Source organism: Gossypium raimondii, chromosome 3, assembly GCF_025698545.1.
Source record: "Gossypium raimondii isolate GPD5lz chromosome 3, ASM2569854v1, whole genome shotgun sequence".
NCBI lineage: Eukaryota > Viridiplantae > Streptophyta > Magnoliopsida > Malvales > Malvaceae > Gossypium > Gossypium raimondii.
The window spans coordinates 1,442,537-1,462,625 of record NC_068567.1 but is presented as its reverse complement, the minus strand read 5'-3'; the positions used below and the strand labels follow the sequence as shown (position 1 = coordinate 1,462,625).

The 20,089-nt window shown below is 33.8% G+C and overlaps 3 protein-coding genes across 4 annotated transcripts; 1 reads left to right on the top strand and 2 right to left on the bottom strand.

The window, feature by feature from the left end:
- The first annotated feature begins 3,745 nt into the window (after positions 1-3,745).
- LOC105796406 (uncharacterized) lies at positions 3,746-6,093 on the top strand. Its single transcript, XM_012626119.2, has one exon. It carries the CDS (start codon positions 3,770-3,772, stop codon positions 5,933-5,935), a length of 2,166 nt encoding a protein of 721 aa, XP_012481573.2. The 5' UTR covers positions 3,746-3,769; the 3' UTR covers positions 5,936-6,093.
- Positions 6,094-9,910: 3,817 nt separating this feature from the next.
- Positions 9,911-10,802, bottom strand: LOC105795573 (clathrin interactor EPSIN 2-like). Its single transcript, XM_012625270.2, has 2 exons — positions 10,097-10,802; positions 9,911-10,012 (listed from the first exon to the last, which is right to left on the bottom strand). The coding sequence occupies exons 1-2, from the start codon at positions 10,800-10,802 to the stop codon at positions 9,945-9,947; spliced, it is 774 nt and encodes a 257-aa protein (XP_012480724.2). The 3' UTR covers positions 9,911-9,944.
- Positions 10,803-12,110: 1,308 nt separating this feature from the next.
- On the bottom strand, positions 12,111-19,653 carry LOC105796402 (clathrin interactor EPSIN 2). Of its 2 annotated transcripts, XM_012626112.2 has the most exons (14): positions 19,490-19,653; positions 18,951-19,013; positions 18,675-18,726; positions 17,761-17,840; positions 17,603-17,681; positions 17,272-17,355; positions 17,010-17,155; positions 15,874-16,221; positions 15,440-15,481; positions 15,096-15,191; positions 14,850-14,998; positions 14,126-14,364; positions 13,043-13,835; positions 12,111-12,958 (listed from the first exon to the last, which is right to left on the bottom strand). In XM_012626112.2, exons 2-14 carry the CDS (start codon positions 18,983-18,985, stop codon positions 12,492-12,494), a joined length of 2,610 nt encoding a protein of 869 aa, XP_012481566.1. In that variant the 5' UTR covers positions 18,986-19,013; positions 19,490-19,653; the 3' UTR covers positions 12,111-12,491. The 2 variants fall into 2 exon arrangements, with proteins under 2 accessions (XP_012481566.1, XP_012481567.1); XM_012626113.2 differs by lacking the exon at positions 15,440-15,481.
- Positions 19,654-20,089: the final 436 nt, after the last annotated feature.

Genomic DNA, 20,089 nt, shown 5'->3' with positions numbered 1-20,089 from the left:
AAATGTTATACCCAATGAGTTAGGGCATGATATTTCACCTCTTCAAAAATGAGCTTGTCTAAAAACTCGTACAATAAAATTTTAAAAGGATATTCAATTGTTTAAGTTAGATGAAAAAATTGCGGCCCAATACGTTAGGGCACAATTTCTCAAAATTCTAAACATTGAATATTGTCTTTATTTATTTTTTTAGAAAAATTCTCGTCTCGAGAAAACAACGTGTCATATCCAATGCGTTAGGTTACAACATATCGAATTCCCGATAATGAGCTTTTATTTATGTTTTTTTATTTAAAGAGCATTCTCGATTATTTAGATTCAACGAAGAAATTTGGAACCCAATACGTTAGGGCTCAATCCTCTCGAAGATCCCAAATACCGAATATTGCTTTTATTTTCGAAATTTTCTTTTTTTAAGAATCTGAGTAAAAATAGATGTAATGGAATAACAATGATGATAACGTAAGTAAAATAATACGAGCAAAAAAACAAAAGATAAACAAACAATAAGACCAATATATATATATAAAAAATCAATCATGCAGATACAATAACAAATAATAAAAGATAAAGTATAAAGTATAAAAAAAATAATAACGGACATGTAAATAAATAAATAAATGAACAAAATTATAAAAATATAAAATATATATATGTATAGGTATAAAATTATGGAAATATGGAAAACATATGTATGTACACATATTTTAAAGCTATTATCCATGAAAATATGTGTAAGTATGTATGTACACACATATATACGTATATAACAATCATAAAATATAAAAAGTATATATATGTAGGTATATATATGAATCATAAAATATAAAGAATATATACAAAATATATATTTTGAAAGTATAAAGAATATGTAAGTACATATATGTATATATATTTATGAAAATGAAATATATATATAGACATGTATGTAGGTATGTGTAAATATTATAAAATATAAAATATATATAGGTACGTATATAAAATATACACATGTATATATATTATAAAAAACATGTATGTGTATACATATGATTACAAGAAATACGAAAAAGATATGTATATATATTTTAAGTTTATTAAATAATAGAGTATGTAAGTATGTATATATATGTATATAAAAATAAAAAAATGTGTACGTATATGTATATATTATAAAATGTATGCATGTATATATATAAAAAAAAGAGTTGAAATTTAAAAGGTAGATAGGAGTAAATAATAATAATAATTAATAATAATAATGATAATAGTATTAAATTGATTAATTTCAATGAGAAAGCAACCAAAATAACAAAGAAAAGGACTAAATCAAATAAAAAATTAAAATTTGGGGTTGAATCGCAAATAAAATCAAAGGGGAGGGACTACGTTGAACGCGCGAATAATATAGAGGGGTTGGAAGGGTAATTTTCCCTTCTCCTCTAAAATGGCGTCGTTCCAATAGGAAATCGAAAATAAACTAAAAGGGCAAATTTAAGAATAAAAAAATCTGATTAAAAAAATTAAAAAGCGGAGGGGCTAGAAGCGCAATTTACCCCTCCGCATAAAAACACGTGGATCCTAGACCCAAGTCAAAACGATGTCGTTTTTGGCCTCTGAACCCCAAGTCCAAAACAACGCCGTTTTGGTAGGCTATTTAAGCCAAAAAAATTTAAAAAAAAAAAACATTTCAACCACTTCTAAAAAAAAAAACCCAAAGCTCCCCTTATTTTCTCTCAAAGGCCTTCTACCTCCGACCTGGATCCCGACTGATGACCGCCGTGGAGTCGCCGTCGACCACTGTCGGCCACCGCGCCAGCCATCGTCGGTCGCCGTATACAGGGGCCGAAAAGTTCGAAGGTCAAATTTTTTTTTTGTATATATATTTGTATACTCTTTTCTTAAAATAAAACAAATGTTATTTTATATAAATATTTCGAAAGATGAAATTAAAGGAAAACTCAAAAAAAAAGTAAAAAATAAAAGTAAATAAATGGAAAAAGAAAGAGCAAAACAAAAAATCACCTCTGAAGAAAGTTTTATTTCTTTTTATTTTTTGTTGAATCTATTTTCTCTAAAAAAAAGGCAGAAGAAGCCCTTTTTACAAACTTTCTATGGCTTTTATAGCTATTTTTTACATATTTTATTCTTTATTTTTACTTGCTGGTGTTTCTTTTCTGTTTTTGCAGGTGTAGGTGCGGCGATGTCAGGCAGAGCAGGTGGCGATGTCATGATTTGACATGATAGATCCTGATTTATTAAATTTTATTTTAGATTTAGCTAAATTCAGTGTGAAATGTCTCTACCATCACAACATGAAATTAATTTTGCTAAATTATTACACAGTAGTTTTAAAAAGTAATTCCCACATACTAAACAATTTTGAGAGAATTTCAAAGGACATCAATCTTGACTATGAAACACAATTTTCTTTGATAAGTCTGTTTATTGTTATAAGTTTTCCTTTCTTGTTCATAGATAATGAAAACAGCCTCTTTCACAAGAAATTGTTTTTGAAAATTATTTCTTTTCAAGTTTCTCTTCTAAGAGCGTGTAGTGTAAACATGTTCGTGTTAGCACATGTGAAAAATGAAACAAGAAATAACATTTGAGAACCAATCTTCCAGATTATTGTCGTTGCCGGAAGGTATCCTTGCGGATATATGTGGTTGTTGCGTTGGAGATTACGGGAATGCTTTCAATAGTCTAGTGCTGAGGTTGGTTTATAATATTATTAGTTAGTTCAAATAGTTAATATTTAAATTAACTTGAAATTTTTTAAATACTATTTTAATAAAAGAATTCATGAATTAGAGTAAGTGTTAAAAAAATTATATATTTATCTTGTAAAGGAATGATAGATTATTTTTTCTTTCTTCCTTAGACCTAGCCACCGCCGCCGTCGGAATCTTTACTATAAGCGAGCCTTTGCCTCTAAATATCAAATGCTCTCCCACTTCCTCAATCATTATCTTTCTTCACTTGTAATCTTGTTTTCCCATTCAAACTTTCCTCCTACAATCAAGCTTTTCCTTTATTTATATTGCTTGGGGAAGGAGAAATGGAGGCCACGACGAGTGGCCCTCAATTTAATGCCAAGCACAGTCACTATTGTACTATTTATAAATTTAAAATTTAATTCTTATACTTTTATTTTTAGAAATTTAATTTATCTACTTTTCAGATTTTAAAATTAAAGTCAAATTATAACCAGACAAATTAAATAAAAAGACCATTTTAAAAAATATTTAGAAAAATAAATCAATTTTTTTAAAATTTAAATAAATAAACTACTTTTAAAAGAGAAAAGATATATTTTTAGTTGAAAGCACACAATGTAAAACACACTTTCTACCAAAAGTGGTTTCTTTTTGCACGTCAACTCTTTTAATCAAATGCTTAAATGTTAATTACACATTAATTTGTTGACATGATAATTTGGGTAGAATTCTTTAAAGTTCCGGTTGTGCTTATTTACTATTTTGGACATCATTGGTTCACCACAATAATTGAAGGATGAAAGTGGTGTGAAGGAAAGTGTCAAGAAAATTGATTAACATGTACATTTATATATATACATACATATGGTGTATAGAATAAAATAATAAGGGAATTTCGAAATAAAACAAAAAAGGATTGATAAAAAAATCTCATAAATTTATTCATGAATATCAAATCAACCCAACCTCAAAAGCAAGTGTGAAGATAAGACAAAAGCATTGACTACCTATTTGAGTTGACCTCTATAGTTTACTATCAGCGACCCTCTGCCACTGCCTCTAAATATCAAATGTTCTCCCACTTAATCTTTATCTTTCTTCACTTAGTATTCTTGTTTTCCCTTTCAATCTTTGCCCCCAAAATCAAGCTTTTTCCTTTATTTATATTGCTTGGGGAAGGAGAAATGGAGGAGTCTAACAATTATGGCCACCAACATCCCCTGCTTCTTATCTTGAATCACGACCAGCTGATCCACAATCAAAGTGGTGTAACTCATTGCTCCAGGTGCGGGGAGGAGGTGTCTGCTCCATGTTTTTGCTGTGTGGAGCACTGTGGGTTTTATCTTCACAAGTCATGTGGCGACGCACCTTTGGAGCTTAATCATCCTTTTCATCCTCATCATCCTCTTCTTCTTCTGCAAGAGCCACCATCTTCTTACACAAGGTGTATTTGCGATTTCTGTGATAAAACATGTGAGAAATTCATTTATCACTGCTCTTGCAAATTGGACTTTCATATTAAATGTGCTTTGTTTACATTTAATGTTGCTGAGAATAATTTGAAAGAGCTTGAGCATGTTGCCCTTCAACATCCTTTGATTTCCACTGAAAATGGTCATGAAGAACTTGAAGATGAAAATGGTGATGAAGAACTTGAAGATGTTAGAGAGTGCTTTGGATGCTGGGAACCATTAGCAAAGTATACACACTTCTCTCCTGCCTGTGGATTTAATTTACATGAGAAATGCGCTAAGCTTCCTTTCAAACTGAATCATGTGTGTCATCGCAAGCATCCTCTTGCTCTACAATTTAATAGCGAACGGCTCTCTTGCAAGATATGCGGAGAAACCAATCGGAAGGCTTTAGGATTTGTTTATGGTTGCTCTCCTTGTAAGTTTGTTGTTCACATTGAATGCGCATCACAATCACCATTACAAGTTATTAAGAGTACAAATCATGAACATCCATTTACCTTGGTTTTTAGACAAGTTCCATTCACTTGTGATGCGTGTGGTATCGAAGGAAATCATGTTGCCCATAGATGTGGTACGTGTAACATTATAATCCATAAAAATTGCATTTCATGGCCTCGCATTATCAAAAGTAAGTGGCATGACCATCGCCTTCTTCACACATATTTCCATCACATAGAAGATTTTGGAGTTTTGAATTGCATGATATGCCATGATGAAGTCAATACAGAGTATGGTAGTTACTATTGTTCAAAGTGCAATGCTATATTCCATGTGCATTGTGTGACAGAGGATGAACGCTCATATTCAATAGTTTCACCAGAAGATGAAGATGAGATGCCCTATGAAAGTTCCATCACTGTTTTAGAGAGCAACGATGCTGGAGAAGCTACAAAAATAGAACATTTCTTGCATATACATAATCTAATGTTAAGTCCCGTTGTTGGAAAGAATGAGAATGGTTGTGACGGGTGTTTGTTGCCAATCTCGGGACCATTTTACTCTTGTTCATTTTGTGATTTCTTCCTTCATAAAGCGTGTGCTGAATTACCTAAGATGAAGGATGTTTGGCATCATTTGTGCCAAAAACCTCTTGCCCTTATTTCGGACAGGGTTTTTAGGTGTCGAGAATGTCTGAATGTGTGTAATGCCTTTGCTTATGAATGTTGTGGATGTAAAGCAAAAAAATGCCTCCAATGTGTGCTTGCTCTTACTCCTGGTGCTCAAATATGTTTGAAACATGAACACCCCCTCTTTTACTACAGAGACTACAATGGGAAGTGCAATGCTTGTGGTTATACTACAAGGGCAGCATTTCGTTGTAAGGTTTGCAATTTTGTGCTACATCTTGGATGCTTTTCACTTCCAATTACAGTTCTTCACAAATGCGATGAGCATATTCTTTCACTCACAGATTATGATGATAACAATTATTTAGAACATCATTATTGCGATATCTGTGAAGAAAGTCGAGATCCAAACTGTTGGTTTTATCATTGTGCAAAATGCGATACTTCTGCTCATGTTAATTGTGTTCTTGGAAAATATCCATTTGTCAAATTCCAGACCATTGAAAATGTAAGATATCATCCACATCCACTCACCATTGCGAAGAAGATGTATTACTACCCAAATTGTGATAAATGTCGTAAGCCTTGTGAAGATCTGGCTCTTGAATGCTTAAAGTCAGAGTGCAAGTATATTGTCCACTGGAATTGTGTAGCACCTCGTTATCTACACCGTTGGTGGGACTGGCCTATGTAGCAATTTAGATCTAATCATTTGTAGGAAAACTCTTAAGACTGAAAAAAAGAGTTTGATCTTCGCTTTGTTACTTGTGATGTTAGTTGTTGTCGTCAATGTAATTTGGTTTTTCCTACTTTTAAGTTTTAAATAAATTTCATGTAATAATCTGGAGCCAACACTAGTGAAGTTTGCATTGATGTTTGATTGTTGAATTTAGAATTTATTGTAATTGGAGAATGTGATTCTGTCGCGGCCCAAAGTGTAAAGCTTGTTAGATTGAAGTCTGTCACGAGAACTAGCTCGATTCCAATAATTGTTGGAGAAGCCTGTCAAATTGAAGTCTGATTGGTCCGTTAATGAAGATGTGGCAACATAAGCTATTTTTAGTAAATATGGGAATCATATCATGTAGATTTAATTTGATATGATGTAATCTTGTAAATCCTTAAAATCAAGGAATAGGCTAATCTCATCCGTCGATGTAATTTGATCTTGGCCGTCGGTTTTGGGGGAGCTCAACTATAAATAGAGAGCCTTCCCTCATTTGTAGGTAATCCATTTGTAAGTTGAATTCTTAAAAGTAATAGAATTCTTTGAGCATTTATTCAAACATTTTGTGTACATTCTTTCAGTGGCTTTCTATTGTTCTTTTGTAGTTTCTTTTGGCACAATTGCTTCCGCTATACAAATTGGTACTTTAGAGGAATTCTAAAGGAATCCTCACTTTTGGGAGTAAAGGTTGGCTTAGGAGAGTTTGGAGCGAACGGATCGTCTAAGGCCGCACAGATTAAGAGACAAAAGATTTAGCCCAGTGACCATTATACATACATGAAGACTTTGCTTGATGCTTTATATTCTCCCAACAGCTGTTTGTTTCTTTATATAAGTTCATTTAAAAACTCATTTTTTTAGATCATTTTTCTCTCATTCTTAGATTCACATTTAAATTACATTTAGTATTTAATTATGTAATTGTTGTGAATGCTTCAGCTCTATGTATTCTAATTGCACTACATTGGTTATCTTTTATTTCATAAAAGGACAAGAATGTTTCAGGTTGGTGTGTTTCAACAAGTACATGTCTCCTTCAAACTAGAAAACACACAAAATAAGTCTTTTAGTCATATTTGTGCATAACAATCTTATCGTATGATTTTACATCTTATAATTTTATTACAAAATTGTTAGAAGAAATAAGAGATCTGAGCTTAATGCAATTAATTACAAATGCCATAAGAGACCAAGAAAAATTACCGAAGTTAATTACAAAATCGTTAGAAAGTGGAATGCACCCAATAAGACTAAAGTGGAAAAGAGTCAATATTTACGGTTCGAAAATTATCATAGAAATTATTTTTCATCTACAAATCAACTCCAAATAAAACATTTTATCTACAAAATCATAAAAAAAAACATTTTTAAATAGTAAATATTAACTCTTTTGAAAATTGATCTTACTTAATTCTTTGTAATAATATAGGGACTAAATTAACCGATGTAATAGTAGAGATATTAATTTGATCCGATTCCTATAATAAAGGGACCTACCAAATATATATACATACTCACAATGATAGGATACAAGTATGAAAAACCAAACACTGCAAAAAACTGCATTATATTACTTGAATTAGACAGTACATGTTTAGATAAATCATATTACATATGGGAAAATGACTAAAATGCTTCTTGTAATTTATCGAATCTTCTAATGGTGATTCTACTTTCAAAATATCAAATTTAATACTTGAACTTTAATTTTGTCAATCAATGTGATACTTCTATCAAAATTTGACATTACTTGCTATATGGACCAATCATAGGATGCCTTGTGGTGCAATTTATCAGAATTTGTTGTTGTATCAATTCAAGGGAAATTGGAGGGTGAAATTTAACCCCACTAACCAAAGCTTAAAAAATTTGAAGTCAAGCTTTGAGAGGAGGTCATGGCGAGTTGGGTTAACTTATTTTTATTTGTCTCAAGTTACATTTTAATTTGGGTTAACTATTATATTCTCACAAAACCATTGTCTGTCTCTATTTTTGCTCGATTTCGAAGTTTACTTCGGATTTTACCTATTTAGAAGCTGGGTGAATGTTAAAGTATAGAGGTTGTTAGTCTGTTAGATCATTCTGTTACTTAGTCTAGTATATAGTTGGTTAGCAGCAGTTACTCAAGAAAACAAATATATAAACACTAGCAGTGTATTGATTCAAGTAGATAAAGAATACTAAACAATTCTCTTAGTAAATTCATCTTTATCAATTTGTTCTCTGTTCTTATGCAATAGTATAGTGTTTGACACGTTGTAAGGATTGTGATTTTTCTTTACATCATAGGTGTTTTTCGTTGCCTATTACATCCCAACCCAAAAATGATAAACATCTTCTTTCAGTCACTTATCATGATGATAACAATTATTCTGAAAGTCATTTTTGTGATGTTTGTGAAGAAAGTCGAGACCCAAACCTTTGGTTTTATCATTGTGCAACATGTGATACTTCTGCTCATGTCAATTGTGTTGTTGGTAAATATGCATTTCTCAAACTCGGGAGTATCATTAAAGTCTGTGAGGACATTCATGAGCATCCTGCCACTATTGTTAAGAAGATTTATTACTATCCGAACTGCAGTGAGTGTGGTGAGCCCTGTTTAGATTTGGCTTTGGAATATACTGGATGTAACTTCATTGTCCATTTTAGGTGTCCACGACAACAATTTCACTTCAGATTGGGAGGACTAAGGTGGCGTTGAGGTGAATATTCTCCAAAACTACCACTTTTCTTTGGCGGAGAACACAGTATTTTATTACATGTAATGCTGATTGTAATTATTATCCAAACTAGAGTTTCGTATTTGAAGTTGAAATGTAAGGGTAGCATGTTTTAAGTTGGAATTTGTGTGAACATTTGATTATTCAAACTCTAATTTCCTGATTTCTGTGTTCTTTAAACCATGTTTTAATAGAAGCATCAGAACCTGTTAGAGAGTTGAAGCTCCTATTGCTGCTCTATGCAGCCCATTCTGGAACTTGAGAGGTCATAGACACTTGCTACCAAATCTCCTAATTTACATTATAAAAAGGGGTCCAATATAGGGTTTAGTCCCTCTACTATGCTTTTTCTCATTTTTAGTTTAAAAACTTTACTTTTTAACATAATTTGATCGTATATTTTTACAATGTTATTAGTTAGTTTAAAAAGTTAAAAATTAATTATTTCAATTAGAAACGAAAGAGCATGTAGGTTTGTTTTTCTAAAAATGGAATTTTTAAGGTTGTAATTACAAAAAAAGGGGGGAAATAAAAAAATTTAATTTTTTGTCCTTAAATTATATCGTTTTTCTCATTTTGGTCTTTAAATATTTTTTTAGGCCCATTTCAATCCTTAACGTTATAAAACCTTTCACCTTAAAAAAACGGGTGGCTTCAACATCTTAAATGATACCCGTCTTTTTAACACCTAGTTTATCTATATGGGTACCAAAAATATTTTTCTTTTGGTAAAAAAATAGCAGAAATCAACTTTTCAACGTAACTCTAATGAGAAAGTCTCATGATTACGAGTTCTTGAAGATCAACCAACAATAATATTGGAACACTCGTTGGAGGCTCTTTAAAAGTGTAAATTGTATTTAAATCTCCAGTAGCTATTTTTGTCATATAATTCGTAATCTTATTTTATTCCCTTAGAATATATCGAAATTTACTTGCCAACCCTTCACAAATAAAAAGTGGATGAGTCGTACGTCTAAAAAGCTATTATCCACTACATAATTGTTGCTAATAATATCAATCAAAATAATATTGTGGATAGCAAAAATATTAATGGCCCTTACTAAAAAAAGAAATTAAGTGGACTTTCAGAAATAAAAAAGGGAATTAATCAGCGTAATTTCCTTAAACTAACCATTGTAACACATTCTAAACCGATCAATTTCCTTAAAATAATTCCTTAAACTAATATATGATAAAATTGTATTTTATTCCCTAAAAAATTAGAAAAAATTGATTTAATTTTTTTAAATTTATAAAGATATAGTACGATTTAGAGCATCAAAGTCGACTCCAATATCAGCCAACGGATTTGTTTTTGCTGCATACCGAAAACAATAAAGTTAGATCATGCAGAAAGGACATACTTGATGACAATTTTTAGAGAAGAAGAATGTTTACTTACGTCCAGATATGTTCAAATTCACCAATCCTCTGCCTAATGTATCAGCCCAAACCGCCGACTTAAGCTCGAATTTATCCTTTGAGGGTTGTGGAACTATAGCAAGTGCTCCCATTGATGTGGGAGTGACCGTCTGTGCTGGCTTTGACCCTGGTTCTGAAATTAAGCCACTTAGGAAATCATTATTATTTTGTACAGCGGGTGAATTTGTGATCTGGTGAGCACCCTGTGAAGAAACTGGAACAAGAGAACCCTGCCGTGATAGGTTCCCAGAGTTAAACCGTGCAGGTTGGCTGTAGGGATTAGCACCTGGCTGTGGCGGTTGGCTATAAGGATTAACACTCGGCTGCACAGATTGGCTATATGCATTAGAACTAGGTTGTCCAACTTGGTCATATGCGTTAGCACCAGGCTGTGCAGGTTGGCCATATGGATTAGCACTTGGCTGTGTCGGTTGGCTGTACATATTAGCACTTGATTGTGCCTGTTGACCATAGATACCTGGCTGTATTGTTTGGCTATAAGCAGTTCCCCGATTTTGAGTTGACATTTCTTGAGGAAGAAACTGGGAGTTTGCGCCATTGGGTGCAGAATAAGCATTTGCAGAGAATGAGTTCCCAAAGTCAAAATTTGTGACTGTCTTGGAACTTGCAGAAGGTGGCTGAGGAGCTACTTCATTTTGGTTTGTAGCAGGCTGGAAAGTAGGCATGGAAGTGGAAATTTGTTGTACAGCTGGAGCAGAGTCAGTTGAAGGGACAGCTTTAAAAGGATTATCGCCAAATGGATCATCAAAATCCTGAATCAGGAACAATATCCCCTAAAAATTTTAGTATGGCAACAAATTCACCCTAATACCTTTATGCTACCCTTTCTATTGTACACAGGATTTCAATAATTCATTCCTTTTTAACTATCAATTTTGTTTTAGACGCTTTTCAAATATACAACTTTAGAAGAAAAAATGAAACTGTTGAAGCTGGCCTGCATGCAGACAAGAAGCAGAGAAGTTGCCCGAGCCAAGCAGTTGCAGCTGAAGTTCATGCTGCTGTTCATTTTGTTAGTTTCAAATGATAGTAACTTAGTTAGATTAGAACTAGTTTGTTAATGTACTTGATGTAATTTGTTGATGTTTGAGCTGATAAATCAGCTTTACCAAGTGTGCAAGTTTTGTTTAACAAGTTACAATGCTACTCAGTGGAGTTAGGTAGATGTTTAGGTAACTTTGTTTCATCTTGACCAGCTTATGTCTGGTATATGTATTGGCAATATGCCATCTTTCAAGTTAATGAAAAATTCATCAAAGATTCATCATAAAAAACTCTCTTTTCTTGTTTTCTCTTGTCTTTCAAGCCCGATTCTGTTTTGTTTGCTCAGCAAGCCATCGAGCCTTCAAGCTCAAGCTTCTGTTATTTTTCATTCATCTTTGTTCTTAGTTCCAACACAAGAAAACTCTTAGACTGAAAAACAGGATCTGATCTTTATCTTGTTACTTGGGATGTTAGTTGTTGTCATTGTACTTTAATTTTTCTGACCATTTAAGTTTTAAATAGAAGTCATGTAATAATGTGAAGCTGAAACTTGTGATGTTTGATGGTTGATTTTAGACTTTTTATTTTTTTTTTGAATGCTTTTCTTTGTTTCTTTATATAAATTTACTTGAAAATACAACTTTATCTAAAATTCTCTCTCTTTTGCTGCACATTCAAATTAGGTTTAGCATTTGATTATGTATTTGTTGTGGATGCTTCAGCTCTATGTATTTGATAAAGAACACGAATATTTCAAGTAACAGGGACTTGTCTCTTTCAAAAAACACAAACATATTTCTAATGGATTGCATATTAAAATTTTATTGCAGAAATTGATTAAAAAATTAATAAAATAAGATATTGGACCTTAATTACAGAAATGAAGCTTCATCATACCTTAGCAAATAATTTTGAAAAGAAAATATTCAACAGGCTTCGTCAATCTAGCTATTGCTGCTTCTGTAACAGATAAAGTGAAATTACTACAGTTTCCAATAAAATTGAAGGATTAGTTTATTTTTTTTACCATAAAAAATATATATATTATAGGGAAGAATATTAAGACAAAAAATGCAAAGCCGAGAAAGGTCATCATCATCCACACAATTTCACAACAGCTCAAACCAGTAATCAATGGGAGGAGTGATTATGGCCCAAACACTGCAATAGCTTAACCAAGAATGACAATTATATGAATAAAAAACATGGTTCCGATCTGCCAACACAAATGTGCGACTCTACTGCTTCTACTTTGGGATTCCATTCCCCACATCTAATGTTTTAGCTATTTTCCCATCTCATTTTTACCCTTATATCACAGCCTTGTATGTAATTTCCTTACTCCTCTTCTTTGGGATGGGAATCCATTCTCATCGATAACCACCACCGTATGGCTGTTGAGAATAGCCTCCAGATCCCATCATAGGGTTATAACCGCCAGGCATTCCTTGCATTTGGGGTCTTTGTCCCATTCCCATATTCATCCCCATGCCTGGATTCATGCCCATGTTGTTCATCCCCATCCCCATCCCCATGCCCATTGGTTGTTGATTCATACCACCATAGCCTCCTCCCATTCCCATGCCTCCAACAGGTCCACCACCCATTCCCATGCCCATGCCCATGCCCATGCTACCCATACTAGAACCCATCATAGGATTTGCGGGAGGTCTAAGAGTGGTAGCACCAGAACGACCAATCCCAGACCCAGATCCCATTGCTTTACCCATTGTAACTGTAGATGTCACTGCATTTGGGGCAGGTTTTTCCATCCTTTTTTCCTTCCGATTAAGAGCATCGAAGTCGACTCCAATATCAGCCAACGGATTTGTTTTAGCTGCATACCGAAAACAATAAAGTTAGATCATGCAGAAAGGACATACTTGATGACAATTTTTAGAGAAGAAGAATGTTTACTTACGTCCAGATATGTTCAAATTCACCAATCCTCTGCTTAATGTATCAGCCCAAACCGCCGACTTAAGCTCAAATTTATCCTTTGAGGGTTGTGGAACTATAGCAAGTGCTCCTGTTGATGTGGGAGTGACTGTCTGTGCTGGCTTTGACCCTGGTTCTGAAATTAAGCCACTTAGGAAATCATTATTATTTTGTACAGCGGGTGAATTTGTGATCTGGTGAGCACCCTGTGAAGAAACTGGAACAAGAGAACCCTGCCGTGAGAGGTTCCCAGAGTTAAACTGTGCAGGTTGGCTGTAGGGATTAGCACCCAGCTGTGGCGGTTGGCTATAAAGGTTAACACTCGGCTGCACAGATTGGCTATATGCATTAGAACTAGGTTGTCCAACTTGGTCATATGCGTTAGCACCAGGCTGTGCAGGTTGGCCGTATGGATTAGCACTTGGCTGTGTCGGTTGGCTGTACATATTAGCACTTGATTGTGCCTGTTGACCATAGATACCTGGCTGTGTTGTTTGGCTATAAGCACTTCCCTGATTTTGAGTTGACATTTCTTGAGGAAGAAACTGGGAGTTTGTGCTATTGGGTGCAGAGTAAGCATTTGCAGAGAATGAGTTCCCAAAGTCAAAATTTGTGACAGTCTCGGAACTTGCAGAAGGTGGCTGAGGAGCTACATCATTTTGGTTTGTAGCAGGCTGGAAAGTAGGCATGGAAGTGGAAATTTGTTGTACAGCTGGGGCAGAGTCAGTTGAAGCGACAGCTTTAAAAGGATTATCACCAAATGGATCATCAAAACCCTGAATCAGGAACAATATCCCCTAAAAATTTTAGTATGGCAACAAATTCACCCTAATACCTTTATGCTACCCTTTCTATTGTACAGAGGATTTCAATAATTCATTCATTTTTAACTATCAATTTTTTTAGGTGCTTTTCAAATATACAACTTTGAAAGAAAAAATGAAACACATTAGGCAACAACAGAACAGCTTATCCAAATTCGTTGTACCATAAATAGACATATTGCAGACAGGTTTAATGAAATCCTTGTATATGATCCCTCAATATTATAAATGGACCATGTTACCTGATTTCCAAAATTAGATGCCGGCTGATTAGCAGCAAAGGTGGGCATAGCACCAGAGTTTGCAGGGGCATCAACCTCAGTAGCAGGGATTTCAGGTGTAACTGGCACAATGGCAAATGAATCTGAAAGAGCATCCAGCAAGTCTATTTCAGCATTAGTCGAAGCAGTGGGAACAGCAGTAGCAGGGACAGCTGTGGCAGTGGGAACAGCAGCAGGAGCAGGAGCAGGAGTTGGGGCAGCTATAATTGATGAGCAAAAGATGAACTAATAAGTTCAAGTTACAAGGGATAAATGGAATGGCATCAAAAGATTCCAAACTAAGTTCCATGCAATCATATGAAACTCCAACCAGTAATTTCATATGGATTGAGAAAACATAGCACAAAATTGAATAAGAAGTCATCAAAACACTAAAACTGTCACTACCAGATAACCAACTGCAAAAGGCTTACCTCCCCAGAAAGTAATATCCGCAATTTGGCAAGAAATATACATTTTGCAGATATAAAATACACTAAAAACTACCACAAAAAAAAAATTTAAAATAGCATGGAATGTGAAGCAACAGAGCATGTCAAACTTAATATTTAGACAACTCAGAAAATTACACTTTGCATGATGATAGTTCAAGTCAAAAGACCAGCACATCAAAGCAATAAACAATGACCATCCAGGTAATGCAATTGGAACATAGAAACCATAGAATTTATATAGAATTTTATACCTGAAAATGAACCACGGGGATCAAATTCATCAAAAGCCTCTGCTTGTTGATTTGGAGGAGAAGCTGAGTTACTAAGATCAGAGGCTGCTTGGTTAGGATTATTGGTAGGAGGAGGAGGAGGAGCAGCTGCTACAGAAGTTTGGCCAACCCTATTATCAAACATCTTTTCAGAATGCAGCAACAAACCAAAACACAGTTCCAAGCAACATGTCTGATGTCTCTAGAGTTTAAGGTGAAAAGCAATACCTTTCGCTACGGACAGGACTCTGAGTCTCAGTTACTGCTTCTTCATAACTAGGAGGAGCACCAATATTTTGTTCAGATTGTTTCCGCTCATGCCGCCTGAACAAAATATATATATTCAGAAAATTTCAGAAACAAGAAACCAATCGAATAAAAAATTTGATCAACTAGAATCAAAGGTTAGCCTAGTTGGTTCATGCAGACACCCATAAGAGGTGGCATCCAACAAGTGTAGAGTTTGAATCTCAGCACTTGCAATCTCTTCTTTTATTCCTAGGCTGTGATCTCCTTTGAGAAAATATATATATCAACTAATACAAGTTTTGACTGCATCCACTCATGGCTACCTTCCATCTTGAGAGTGATCATCAGCTCTATCACCACTGCCCCTGCAGAGATGATAGTCATGCTAATTACATTCTGTCTCAAGCCTACCACGAAAGTATGAGCAGTATGCTTGAAATTGACAAGGAAGGATCATAACTATAAAATCTTCCATGACTTGGTGAAATGAAAACCAAAACCTCATTTGGATAGAAATGTTGCATTGAAAATTACCAAGTGAATGCACCATTTAAGAATCCTACTCTAGTGCAACACAAACTATTAATATATACACCTATTTTGTATGGTTTTCATGATACCCATAAAGAAAGGGAAAATTAATTACTTCAACAAAAAATTGAGACCAGGTTAACATAATTAAATCAACATTAATATGTTTCCAAGAAGAACATAGCAACAAAAAGGTTTCAAAATTCAAAAGTATATAAGTGCATACCGAGAAGAAGCACCATCCTCATCAAAAGCACGGTCTCTATCAGAGCTCCTAGATCTTGTGCCATATTGATAATCATCAACACTTCTACTTCTACCTCGGTAGTCATCATCCCTGTCACCATCTCTGCCGTAGCGGTCTTCATAATCTCTGCCATAACGATCTCCATCACGACTGTTTGAATCCCCATATCTGCCATACCGATCATCATCTCTATAGCCATATTCCCGGTCTCTTCCATAACCATTTTGATCATCATAATCCTTGTTTCCATAACGATCATAATCATATTTGTCTCCATATCCCCCTGAACCCGGCCTATACATTCCACCTGTTGATGTGTTCCTAAATCTGTAGAACAAGCAGTAATGCATTATTGAAGGATTCAAATTCTGCATTAATCTATAATCTCATATAGAGAATGCAACTCCAAAGCAAAATATTTAACAAAGAAGAATAAAAGCAAATCACACAGATCCCACTGATCACGAGCAAGAAATGTTATCAGAACTTACAAAAATGGAACTCAAATAGAAATGAGATTAGATTAAGTATAAACCTTTTTCTATTTGAGTTCCAGTTCAGCATTAATATTCTAAAAGGATTGTGTCTATCACTCAAGAAAGAACAAAATATATGGATGTCCACCGTGAACAGATGAACAAGAAATATCCAACAATTAATGGCAAGAAAGTGAAAATACAGCTGCCCATTAGGAGAGAAAACCACTTTAATCAAAATCTCAAATCAATTTTCTGTGGACATATTAATGATGCGTCCAACTGAAACTCACATACAGCATACGTGTGTGTCTCTCAACTGCTATGTGAACAACAGATACCACATAACACATGAATTTTCCTAACAGAGAGAAAGTGCATCTGTATATGTGCATGCTCATGAAACATGTACTTGCCACGTTGAAAGTATGAATGCTCTTGCACAGATGTACTTTCATGTTGACAACACACAAGTAAATATTATGTTGAAAGTCAGCATGCTTGTGAATGTGATGTTAAAAGCAGCATAGAACAAAAATAACCGGCAATATTTGTCAATGCCAGTGTAAAAACACTTATTCAGGAGGATGGTTGAACTCAGCAACAAAATTAAAGCAAAAAGGCATGTTGCTGACTCACTTGTCCCTGTTAGCTGCAGCCTTTTGTCTTACTTCAATTATTCTTTCTTTATCATTAACTAGGGCCACAAGGCTCTGAGATTTCTTTCGGACATTGTTACCTTGGTCCCTTCCACTGGAATCAATGTACTGAAAATTGGACAAAGCCTGTAACATGGAAGAATTATTTAATCAGACCAAAACATTTAAAAAAAGTAAGCTGCAGATTGTATCATAAACACTGCATGCAAAGTTGTCATACAGAATCAAGAAACAGAAATTACCGATATTTGATAAGCATGTTCTCTTATGTCATCTATGACACGCTCCGATCCATGACCAACAAGGTACTCCAGAACAGTCAGAGCCTGAAGCTCAATAAAGCAAATACCTTAGTACATTGGTACATTGAAGAAACGTAAAATACATACCAAAAAAGAAAAGAGAATACAGTACACAAAATATGTGTTAGAACACAATGATTGTTGCAAAATTGAAGACGGAGATTTAGTTAAAAAGATAAAATGCTAACAATTACATGAGATTCCTGTATGATACTTTTTACATGTTGCAGAGGAAATAAACTGATGATGAATGCAACTAATCTTTGCTGACCTTGTAGACATGACGCCAATTCTTTCCAGTGTCACTTAGACGTTTCCAGATCACTGTCATGATCATCTGATACTCATGACTGCATGAATATTTATAGGAATGAATTTCCTAGTAACATATATGGAATGAAAATCATACATAACTTCTCTCAAGCTTACTAGTTTCTTGTAGCCATTGCAATATCTGCAAGAAGTGATCCATGAGGACCCCATGGCTCATTACTGGTAGCATCAAGAACCTGAAAGACAAAATGAAAAAAAAAATTATTTCAAGCGGATAAATTAAATTTCAATAGTATTACAAGTAATGTTATTGCTTAGCCGCATAGAGACTTCTGTTGTGAAAGAATACTATATTTATTAAAGCTAACTACTTTGAATGACAATTCCCTCCTTGCCAAAAGGACAAAAAAGAAGTATGGAAAAAATAGTTTGGAACTAATAAATTCTATCAAGATTCAGCTCAGCCAGAGCATCATATGTACCTAATCAAACTTAATAAGACATTTATATGAAAAATAAAGATCCTTTAGCAAATGTAAGAATAAGTCCATTGATAAACCTTCCATTAAGTGCTCCAAAACATTCAAACAATCATCAAACTAGCCTGCAACAGGCAGCCGCTGAATGTCAACAACATATATCAGCAAACTCTTCTCCCAAACCAAATCAGCCATTTGTACTTTTTACTATTATGTCCCCATTCCTTATAGTACTTGGTTAAAAGGCGGCATACGTAAGCCTTTGACTAGTAGGAATCTAACCATCATAAAATAAATACCACTCAGGTTACTAATCCAAGAATTCATTAATTTTAAACAAGTTCTCAATCTCAAACCTAAGTAGTATAATCTCACGTTTACTTCTCTCCAGTTTCTATTGACCCATTACTAGAGTTGGTATCAGAGTTAGAATCACATTCATAGTTTCATATTTTAAATATGATATAGATCAAAACAGTATCTAGATAGTTTATTAAATCCCCTTGCCTACCAATCATCAATACTTACAATTATGCAACAATCACCTTTTAAGTACTTAAATGGACCGTTAACTTTCTAGAGTAGTCTTACCTTCTGCTCTATTCCAGGAACTTTGAGAACTTTCTTATTAACCTCTCTCTTACTGCAAAAACATAAGAAAAATAAAACATTTAGCCACTGGTTATAGGCTTATAGCAGATACTGATAAGCAGGAATAAAACGAATTAATTCAAAAGAGACTAAACTTCCAATAATCATCTTTCATAGATAATTTAGTACCAAAATATTGCTTTGAACTATAAAATATTTGAAACAAATTCAACAACGCTATCATATAAGGGAATTAGAATCTAGCAATACACTTACAGCTCTCTAACAGTTTGACCGATAGCCTTCTTCATCGTCGCCTGGGTTCAAAACGAAGCAATCCTGTCACATTAAAGAAATAGGGGGAAAAAAAAAAGGAAAAGCTTAGATCTTGAACCAATTTCAGGCATACAAAGTAATATAATTAAATCCAACTGAACATATAAGTTCGAAAACATTACAAAGGAAAGTCAAAGAACTCAAAGAGGGAAAAATTGAAGATCAATTACAGGAAATATAATGACATTTGTGATAGATATCACGATTTTGACCAATATTTCTAACAGATCCCTAGATCTTCAAATCTTATAATTAAGAATCTTCGAGGAAGTTTTAACAATTACGAATTCAAATAAAAAAAAACAGGAAAAATCAATCAAAATGAGATCAAATTCAGCTGAATTTAGATACATGAAAAATAGATCTATAAAATGAGAAATCCAAACGAAACTCCAAATTCAAAAAAAAAAATCAGATCTAAATGAGAGTGAAAGAGAAAACGGAAAAAAAATCAAAAAATTTCAAAGAAAAATCTTAACCTGATTGAATCAAAATGGAAAACCAAAGATCCGACGGCAAAGAAAATTAATAAAAATCGATCGTCGCTGTTAGAGAGAGGGAAAAATATTGAAGTGGAAAAGAAAATGGGAATTTTCAATGGAAAATATACGACGAATTCATTATTCACAATAAGCTGTTGTGAAAGGAAAATGAAATGTAGTCATTGGAAAAGTTCAAAACTACCCTTGTTTTCAATATTCACATTATCATTTTTATTTCTTTGGGTTAATTGCATTACACGTCTTTAAATTATGTTTGGATTTTAATATGGTCCCTAAATTTCAAATATTTTAATTGAATTTTTGAAGTATTAGTATTGTATTGATCATGTCCCTGTATTGGTTTAATTGTTAGTTCGGGGAATAAATGTCAACTCAAATCTGTTTAGGAGCATACTTAAAACAAATGGATCCAATTGTAAACATTTATATTCCCGCTATGTGACAACTTGGATTTGATATGTATTCATTGAGTTCTCAAAATATTAGTATTATATCGATCATGTCCTTAGATTGGTTTAGTTGTCAATTCGGGCAATAAATATTAGCTTAAATCTATTGCATAGCATATATAAAATA

Coding starts and splice junctions, on each gene's coding strand:
- LOC105796406 (XM_012626119.2), top strand. CDS start 3,770: ATGTTCTCCCACTTAATCTTTATCTTTCTTCACTTAGTATTCTTGTTT.
- LOC105795573 (XM_012625270.2), bottom strand. CDS start 10,802: ATGCCTACTTTCCAGCCTGCTACAAACCAAAATGAAGTAGCTCCTCAG. Junction 10,013..10,096: donor GAATTTGAACATATCTGGAC/GTAAGTAAACAT, acceptor TTCGGTATGCAG/CAAAAACAAATCCGTTGGCT.
- LOC105796402 (XM_012626112.2), bottom strand. CDS start 18,985: ATGAAGAAGGCTATCGGTCAAACTGTTAGAGAGCT. Junction 17,156..17,271: donor AACATGCTTATCAAATATCG/GTAATTTCTGTT, acceptor TCCATGTTACAG/GCTTTGTCCAATTTTCAGTA. Junction 13,836..14,125: donor CATCTAATTTTGGAAATCAG/GTAACATGGTCC, acceptor TTCCTGATTCAG/GGTTTTGATGATCCATTTGG.